General features: G+C 55.8%; 1 protein-coding gene across 1 annotated transcript; it reads left to right on the forward strand.

Annotated features, from left to right (window-relative positions):
* The first annotated feature begins 5,151 nt into the window (after positions 1–5,151).
* On the forward strand, positions 5,152–6,788 carry LOC130593286 (brain-specific homeobox/POU domain protein 3). The gene is made up of 2 exons (XM_057398321.1): positions 5,152–5,349; positions 5,869–6,788. The coding sequence occupies exons 1-2, from the start codon at positions 5,230–5,232 to the stop codon at positions 6,766–6,768; spliced, it is 1,020 nt and encodes a 339-aa protein (XP_057254304.1). The 5' UTR covers positions 5,152–5,229; the 3' UTR covers positions 6,769–6,788.
* Positions 6,789–9,340: the final 2,552 nt, after the last annotated feature.

Here is a 9,340-nt window from a genome sequence, read left to right on the forward strand (position 1 = left end):
TACTTGGAACCATGACTTGATGTCTTTTCCTAATTCCAGCACAGAATTTGCACTGGAATTTGCAAATTGAGCCTTCTGCAATGCTGCTGTTTGCACGGTCGCATGGGGTAACGTGGTGGTGGTTTTGGTCTCACACTGAGTTTAAATCAGCACAAGTACCGTGCAGGAGGAATGCTCTCCTCGATGCCATGGCCCTCTCTCAGATGTGAGACAGGTTTTATAGTTTGAAAGCGCTCTGGGGCTTGATTTTCCTTTCCTGCACTCAAGCAGGCAGCTCAAACCATCACCTTGATGGTGCAGACCTCTGGCAGGTAGAGCCGCTCACACATCTTCTGACAAAACCAATTTTCCTCATAAAATGTCAATTCCAGTGAGATTGAAGCATTTAATCCCCCACCATCTTTATTTTGATGGATGGATCCTCCCCAGGGTTTCCACAGATGGTGGAGGTGGTGTCAGGTCTGCTGAGCAGGGCTGAGGGATGTGCTTGCAGGAGCCATAGGCCTGCAAGAGCGAGGATATGTCAGAGGCCAGGCAGAGCCACCTGCAGGGACTGGAACGGCTGCTGGTAGAGAGAACCATTGGCTGTTGATGATGATGATGATGACTGGAGATGAACGATGTATAAGCCTAAAATATCCAGTGCAAATTCATTGTTTTCTTCTACTCACTCAGGTGCTGGGAAGGACCATAAGGAGAGGAGTGCAGCAGAAGGGTCATAGAATCACAGAATCATGGAATGGTCTGCGATTGGAATGGATCTTAAAGCTCTTCCAATTCCAGCTCCCCTGCCATGGGCAGGGACAGCCTCCACTAGAGCAGCTTGTTCCAAGCCCCTGTGTCCAACCTGGCCTTGAACACTGCCAGGGATGGGGCAGCCACAGCTTCTCTGGGCACCCTGTGCCAGTGCCTCAGCACCTTAAGTTGGCCCCCTCGTCCCACTGCCTGGGTTGGGGGACACCTTCCATGCACTATCTTCCTGATCTCTACACCAACGTTTTCCAGGAGCAGTCCTGGCAGCCAGTGCATACAGGTGGGTACCTGTCCCCTCCTGCGTGTACCCACACTTTGGGGTGACACCCACCAGCACTGTCACCTTCACCAGCCCACTGCTGGAAAACGTGCCTGAGAGCCTGGGACTGATGTAGAAAGTGGCAGCAGTGACCTGGGGACAGAGCCATTCCCAGCCAGTGTGCTCCATCCTGCAGAACGTCATGTCCCTTTTCCACCAGATCTTCTCCCAGAGACCTGGAAAGCCGTGTCCCCCCTCTGCACCGTGTTGTTACGCTGGAAGCTGTTAATTGCTGCCAGTGGGTTTAATTGGTAGCTAGAACACACAGACCCCATTAAAGCCCATGAGGGTGCCAAGGGCTCTCATTCAGGCACAAATGAAGGAGCAATCAAACCCACTTAGGTAATAAAAACAGCTGGAGCCTGGAGGCAACTGCCTGAGGCACCAAACCACATGGCAGGCAGGACAGCCCTCTGAAAACTCAGCTCGGAGTTATCCTTTGATTGAAAACACGAGACTTAGGTGGAGTGATGCAAGATTTTATTAGATAAAGGCAGGAAGCCAGACCAAGAAATTATGGGTCATCTTCAGAAAGCAACAGAGATGGAGTTTCTTGAACACAGACCTTAGAATCTTCAAGATTTTTTTCCAGTGGCAATGAGAGCATCTTGCACTTGCTTCATGTGACAGAATATTCACAGGATCCCTGTTCTCTTGCTAACTTTTCCTGCCATGGCAGATATCCACAACATGACCATCGCAAGGAGCAACAATGAAGAGCTTTCTGGCTCTTCCTTTCTGCATAGGAATATCTCAGCACCAAGCAGTCTGGGGTGCCAGCTCCTTTTCAAAAGGTTCAGGTCATGAGGTTCTTTATTCCGCATTTTTATTTGGTCAGAATAGGGGAGAACCTGAGTCTCCTTTTTTATCCTGATTCTAGCGAAATTATTGCACAGGAGTTACTGATAGGGATGGATGTGGGGGTGGGGGGGTGGGATTTACGGAGCAATTAGGGAGGAAAGCCAGTATATACATGAAGTATATACTAACTCCAGTATGTGCTGTATATACTACAGCAAGTGTTGCAGAGCTGCCTCATATTACTCAAGAAATCCACAGGTGAGCATTGGCAGTCTCTGGAAGTCCAGCTCATTCCTTGCAAAGAGTGCTAACGTTCCCAGATGTGAAGGGCTGAAGGAACAGCCAGCTGGGAATATTGACAAAGTATTGCTGCTGTAGACACTTCCTCCTTGCTTGGTGCTTTCTGCATCTTTGTCCATCCTAGTTATAAGACACCTGGTTTTCCCTGCCCAGGAGGAATCTGGTAACTCTTGAATCAATCCAGAGGCTTTGCGAGCTCTGACACAGAGGAGAAATGCTCTTCCCTGCTTGAATCAGCCACAAATCCGTGCAGGAGCTGTAGGACAGGTTCGTCCATGGGATAGAGCTGGGAGGTGGTTCTGCTGTCACTGTGGTGTCTGTGTCCCTGCTGGTCGTACACACTGTGAGTGTGCTTCAGTGTCAGTGCCAGCATGTGCAGTGGGGGATTCTACCTCGAGTATCTCTTGCTCAAGAAGTTCATGGCCAAGATAAAGCCAATGCAGAGCAGGGTGCTCGGGGTTGTGATGAAAGGAGACTCAAAGGGTAGAGGCTTGGCTGTAGGGAGAAGACGTCTGCTAACCTCTAACGCATGGGGCAGTAAAAGGGAAGGAAAGCCGTTTACTTCATTTGCTGCTTGTCTGGTTGTCCTAAACATCCAAGACACAAGGCCAGAGGAGTCTTTGGGCTGGCCTGGGACAGTTTTTCTCCTGCTCCCATAGCTGTTGCAAGTGTGGAAAACAAAGCCTTGTGCTGTTCACAGACTCAGCTGATTTCCTCCTGCTCCAGCCGAATCTGAGTGATGTGCAGACGAGGAACGTGCCCACATCTGGTCCCAGAGTCCTGAACCTCCCGGGCACATCCCAGGGCAGAGTCTGGAGCTGATTCCTTGCAGAGAAAACGCAGCTTGGAGCAAGGTTTGCTTCCTTGGGCAGACGTGAATCCAGGGCTGGGAACTGAACTGCTCTCTCCAGCCTCCCTTCTCTGAGCTGCTGAGATGAGGGGTCACCGAGGAGACCCCAGCAAAAGGAATTGGGAAATGCCCTGACAAAGGCTTCCGGCTGTCAGAGTTAACACAGCCAGGGGTTGTCAGCTGAAGTGGAGAAGGTGCCTGCACCCACTGCAGAGCACCCAGGAGGGACAATTCCCTTCTGCAATGATTGTGTGAGTCTCCTCCATACAGAGCTTCCAGAGAACCTTTCTGGCAGCTGCTCTCCTCTGCCCATCACCTGATGCTGCAATCTCTCTGCAAGCAGTAAAGAGGAGACATGACTCAGAGCTGTGTGATGGAGAGCAGAGGGGGAAGAGGCTTCAGAGCTCCTGTCTGCTCCTGCCTGCAGTCAGAGCATCAGCATGTTGACAGGTCTGGGGGCCTCTGGCATGTGTGGGATGCTTTAATGAGTCCAAAGGTCTGCCTGGATCGTGCCCACTGACCTCTCCCACCTCCGAGGCCCCGAGGGATGGGGCTTTCCTGGCAGCTCCATAGTGCTGACACAGTTTTCCCCAGAGCAGACTCCTCCAGAACCAGGGTTTGCCTCCATCCCTCTGCACAACTGATGTCTGCACGGGTCTCGTTGAGGGACCTTCTTGCTGCAAAAGCATCACTGGTGGCTGTGCCTGAATCTGGGCAGCAGCACTCACGGTGGTGGTTGCTTTGTCTCCCGTGGCTGGATCTGACATTTCCCCATGCATGTCCAGAGCCAAAGAACCATCTTTCTGGGGATGCTTTATCCTCTCAGGTAGGGGCTGTGGTTAGATCAGGACTTCCATTCCCTTGTGTCCCTGCCTGACCCAGAATACTGCAGTATCCCCATGAGAAGCAGCATCTCAGAGGATGTGGGGTGCAGGCTCTGTGCAGAAGAGAGTGAGGGGGATAAAGGCCAGGAAAACTGATACTAACCCTGACAAACCACCTGCCCTGTGTATGATCATCCTTACACGCATTTCTAGGGCTGGATTTTTGGGACTGGATTAACACGCTCTGTTCCCCTGGGAAGACCTTTGCCCTGAGCACGACCAAACGCCCTTCTGTCCTCCATCAGCCCCATGGCGACCGTCCCCTTCTCCAGCAGGTGTGGATGGGAGTCCCCTCCATTGGTCCCCTTCCTGCGCTGGCAGCGCTGCTGCCCATCGCACTTCTCACCTACCTTTTGGCAGGGCTGGAGGCAGCCAGGGAGCTGAACAGCCCCCACTCCAACAGGCAGCCATCAGGTTTTCTGTAGCGATGGGATCTGGGCTCGGTGGCAGCAAGGAGAAGAGCAGGGAAACAGCGTGGGCAGCTGCTGTGAGGAAACCCGTGTGGATGAAGGAGGCAGGAGACTGTCAGGCATAGTGGTGAGCTGGAGAGAGGAGGATGGAGAGGGTCAGACAGACACACAGCCGTGGATCCGGCGGGACCCTGCACCGGCAGGAGGGGTGGGATAACTGGGCCAGGTAACTGCATCGAAACAGGGCAAACCAAGGAAAACTTGGTGAAACTTTTCCTTATTTCGTTGTTCTTGGTTTTAACCCCAGGTAATTCTTCCCTTCAGAGGGAGGTGAGGGGATCTGGTGGCTCCTGCTCACCCCCAGGCTCGGGTTTGTTCTCCTCCCCAAATCCCCGCTAGGGAAACGCAGCCCGAAGCCGCTGGCAGGGACCGGTCAGGAGGATGCAGCAGGAGGATGCAGCTCGGTACCGTACAGGGCCGTTCCGTACCGAACTGAAGGGCTGCTAGATGGCGCGTCCTGGGGCAGAAGCGGGACCCGGCGCCTCTCGCCCCCACCCAGTTCCGTCGGTGAGGGCAGGAGGGAGCCAGGAGCATCCCCTCCCCATCCCCACCCTCATCGCTGCGACCGGAGGGATCGGGATAACGGCGCACAGCACCCCCCGCTCGGGGATGAGCGGAGCCGGGACGGGGGTGGGGGAACCCCAGTTTGGGGAGTACAACGGGAGGTGGGGGGGGATGAGCTGCTGCCGGGGGGCGGGCGGTGGGAGGTACCTCCCGGAGCCCGTCCAATGAGCGAGCGGGGGGGCGGGGGGGCCGGGCTATAATGCTGTTGATGTCGGGCGGCGGAGTCAGACAATACCGCGCCCCCGAGCCGGGCAGCCCGGAGCGCCTCTGCCCCGCTCCGCTCCCACCATGATGTCCATGAACAGCAAGCAGGCGTTCAGCATGCACCCCATCCTGCACGAGCCCAAGTTCCCTCACCTGCACACCAGCTCCGAGGCCATCCGCAGGGCCTGCCTGCCCGCCCCACAGGTAAGCTGCCCCTCGGTGGGGCTCCCTACAACACCCCACGGGAGGGATCGGGGGGGGTCCGAGCTGTGCGCTCCCCAGCTTCCAAACGGTTTCCATCTGGTTTTTGGGTGCTATGTGGGGTTTGGGAGGGGTGGGTTGTTTCTCTCTCCGAGCGCTCCCGGAGCCGGGAGAGGGGCCGAAAAGTGGGGAAGCGCCGGTGGGTCCGCGCCGGCGAGGAGAAGGCGGCCGTTCTCCCCCGTCCGCCCCGTCGGTGCAGCAGCGGCTCTGCGGGATGTCCGGTTGCTCTGGGCCCCTCGGAGGCCGCTCTTCGGTTCTGGGGAGGACCCCGGAGAGCACTGGGGTGCCCGGAGTCCTGCACCTGTTCCCGACACTTTAATTTGGCGGGGGGAAAGGGTTGAACTCGGTTCATCGGCCCTGTCCCACGCACTGCTGGAGGGGCAGAGCTGGACCACCGCAACTTCCTTTTAACCCTCTCCCGCTTTTTCAGTTTTTGCTCCCACTTTTATCCCCCCTCCGCAGATCCAGGGTAACATTTTTGCGGGCTTTGACGAGACCTTGCTGCGGGGCGCCGAGGCTCTGGCCGCCGTGGATATCGTGTCACAGAAAACCCACCCCTTCAAGCCAGATGCCACTTACCACACCATGAGCAGCGTGTCCTGCACTCCTACCTCTTCCTCCGTCCACCTGCACCACCCGTCCGTGCTGACCACCCACCATCCCCACCACCACCAGCCCTCCCAGGGCCTGGATGGAGAGCTCTTGGACCACCTCAACACTGCCCTCCCGCTTGGAGGGGTGCCGGGCCTGGACGTGGGCTCCACTCCTTCGCACCCACATTCCCACATGTCGGCCATCAACCACATGGCCCATCACTCCCAGCCCATGAACGTGTCCCACCCCCACGGCCTGGCTTCCCACACTGTCATCTCCAGCCCTGAGACGGAGACGGACCCCCGGGAGCTGGAGTCCTTTGCTGAGCGGTTCAAGCAGCGGAGGATCAAGCTGGGGGTGACCCAGGCAGATGTGGGCTCCGCGCTGGCCAACCTGAAGATCCCGGGGGTGGGCTGCCTTAGCCAAAGCACAATCTGCAGGTTCGAGTCTCTCACCTTGTCCCACAACAACATGGTGGCCCTCAAGCCCATCCTGGAAGCGTGGCTGGAGGAGGCTGAGCGGGCGCAGAGGGAGAAAATGACCAAACCTGAGATCTACACGGCGGGGGACAAGAAGCGCAAGCGCACGTCCATCGCTGCCCCCGAGAAGCGCTCACTGGAGGCTTATTTCGCCGTGCAGCCACGGCCCTCCTCGGAGAAAATCGCTGCCATTGCCGAGAAGTTAGACTTGAAGAAGAACGTGGTGCGGGTCTGGTTTTGCAATCAGAGACAGAAGCAGAAAAGGATGAAATTTTCTGCTACCTACTGAAGAAGGGGCTGGGAGGGTGGTGGTGGTGGTGGTGGTGGCGGTGGGGAGGGCCTGCCCCACTCCCCCCCCCCGGCCCCTACAGAATGGGCCGGGCTGGGGGCTGTTGGTGGTGGTGGTTGAAAAAGAAAACTGGGGGGAGGAAAAAAAACCAAAAGGAAAAATAAACCTAAAAAAAGGGACGCCCCGCCAAGCGAAGAGTTTGGTGCCTGCTCCTCCCCCCCCCCCCGGGTGAAGCGGCCCCGCTGCTGGGACTGGTACAGACTGCTTTTGTAGATAAAACTGGACAAAAGGTGGAGGAAAAGGGAAAGAGAAACCGTAGGGCTCATGCGGGGTTTTGGGGGGCCCGCGGTCAGGGCAGCAGCACCCACAGCGCAGCGGGCTCTGCCGCAGCCCCTCGCCTGATGCACGCTCCTTTCCTTTCAAATAGCCTAAAATAAGGAAAACACGTGAAATACCTGAGAAAGGAAACGAGCTGGAAGTGCACCGGGCGGCTGTAAATAGGGGTGTCCACCGCGCTCCCCGCTGCCGGGGCCTCCACACACACACACTTGCATGGTTCTGTTCCAAACCCATCGCGTTTTTGCAGTAACATTTCTGTTTCTACCTCATCGGCTGAATTAAAACGAAAAAAAAAATATAAAAAAATTAATTAAAAATAATGAAAAAAAAAGATAAATTGGCACGTCCCTGGAGCCTGTGTGTTGGGAATGGAGCTTTGTTTTCGCTTTGGTTTCACGTGAACCGTCCGAGGTCCCTCTGATCTCCCTGTGTTCAATCCTACGCTTCGACAATCAAGTCACCGGGGGCCCAGGAGCGGGCCGGGGCGGGGGGGGTCCTGCAGCCCAGACCCCCGCGGGCGGCTGCTCCGCAAAGCGTCAGCGCTGCACTTTCTAAGGCAAGAGCACTCCGTTTGAGTTTTCCTTTGCGTATTTAATAGAGACATTTTTGCCTCCGTTTCCTTTTTGTTTTGCTTTATTTTTAAACTTAAAAGTAAACGAGATTTCGTTGCGCCGCGTGTGTGCTGAATGGAGTTCGGTGTCTGTGTACGCTGCAGCATTTAAAATAAACCATGCACGTTTTACCTCACCCTCCTGCCTCCTGGAGTTCCTGCGGCCGCTGGGCTCGGCCCCGCTGAGGCTCCTTCAGCCCGGCCCCGCTGAGGCTCCTTCAGCCCAACCCCGCCGCCTTCTGCCGCCGTCGCGACGCGGCTCGGGCCGTTCTCCTCCATGGGGAAGGCAGCGGTGGGCCCGGGCCGGAGCGGGTCTTCCCTCTAGCGGACCCACTGCGGGGACGGGCTGGAGGAGCCGCCGCGGGGAAGGGACTCCGCGGAGCTGGGGCTCCCCGAGCCGAGCCCGGCGTGAGCTCTGCCTCGAAGCCCGGAGGATGCTCCCGCGGCTCCGCTCGCCCGCGACCCCCGCGGGGACGGGGCTCTGCCCCCCGTTGATGCCCCGCAGCAGTCCCGGCGCTCCCGCCGAGCAGAACGCCAACCCCCAAGACTGGTCTGGGACCCCGAAATGAGCCTGGGCCAATGACAGGGGTGTTCCCGTCCGGGGGAGCGAAAAGAGCGGGGTCTGGTTTGTGGGGTTTTTGAGTGTTAGTTTGGGTTGGGTTGGATTTGTATTTTTTGGGTTGGTTTCGGGTTTTTCTGTTTTTTTTGTTTTTTTTATTTTGTTTTGTTTAGTTTTTTTGTTTGTTTTTGTTTGTTTTTTTTTTAATTTTATTTTATAATAACTTATTCGCTGGAAAAGCCACCCGAAACGGGGGCTCGGGGGAGTGGGGCTGCGATGAGGGTTCGGGTTGGGTTCAGGTTCAGGTTCAGGTTCAAGGTTCAAGGTTCAGGTTCGGGAGGATCCTGCGGCTGGACGAAGCGGCTTTTACAGCGGGAAAAAAACAAAACGAAACGAAAACCGCAGACATACAAAAAACCAAACAAGCAAGCAAACAAACAAAAAACCCCAAAACAAACACCCCCCCAAAAAACAAAACAAATAAAACATAACCCGAAAACAGAAAAAAAAAGGAAAACAAACACCCCCCCAAAAAAAAACTAAAATAAAACCAAAATAACTCCCAACCCAAGAAAAAGCAATAAAAAAAAAACCAAACAAATATAAAACAACATAAAAACACACGCAAAACAAACGAAACCAAGCCCAAGGAAACCCCACGAAACACAAACCAAGAACAACCCAAGCGAACAGAGAGAAACCAGCTCAGAGCCCCAGCTCCTGCCGGGGCGCGGACCGGCTCGGGGGGACTCAGCAGGAGGACCCCTCATCCCGACCGGCCCCCTCCGCGTTATTCCGGGGCGCTTCTCCACCCCCATCCCGCCTTTGTTCTTTCTCTCCTTTCCTGGGTTGTTTTTTTTTCCATGGAATGAAAAGCACATTTTCATAAATAGACCTTGGCCAAGTGCTGCCGATGAAATTTTAATGACGGTGGATGCTGAGTGCTGCCCGGGGGGGCCCGGAGGATCGGCTCCAGCATTACCGGGGCCCCGTTCCCCCCACCCCCAGCTCTCCCTCGCAGGCAAAACACGATCCCGCATCGCAGGGACCCCTCAAACCAGAAC

The sequence above is a fragment of the Pezoporus wallicus genome, unplaced genomic scaffold (assembly GCF_028554395.1).
Source record: "Pezoporus wallicus isolate ANWC-B61680 ecotype Strahan unplaced genomic scaffold, APGP_CSIRO_Pwel_v1 contig_5105, whole genome shotgun sequence".
In the NCBI taxonomy this organism is placed as follows: Eukaryota; Metazoa; Chordata; class Aves; order Psittaciformes; family Psittacidae; genus Pezoporus; species Pezoporus wallicus.

Excerpts from the sequence above, each read along its gene's own strand:
- LOC130593286 (XM_057398321.1), top strand. The coding sequence starts at position 5,230 with ATGATGTCCATGAACAGCAAGCAGGCGTTCAGCATGCACCCCATCCTG. Across the intron at positions 5,350-5,868 it reads CCTGCCTGCCCGCCCCACAG|ATCCAGGGTAACATTTTTGC; the intron begins GTAAGCTGCCCC and ends CCCCCTCCGCAG.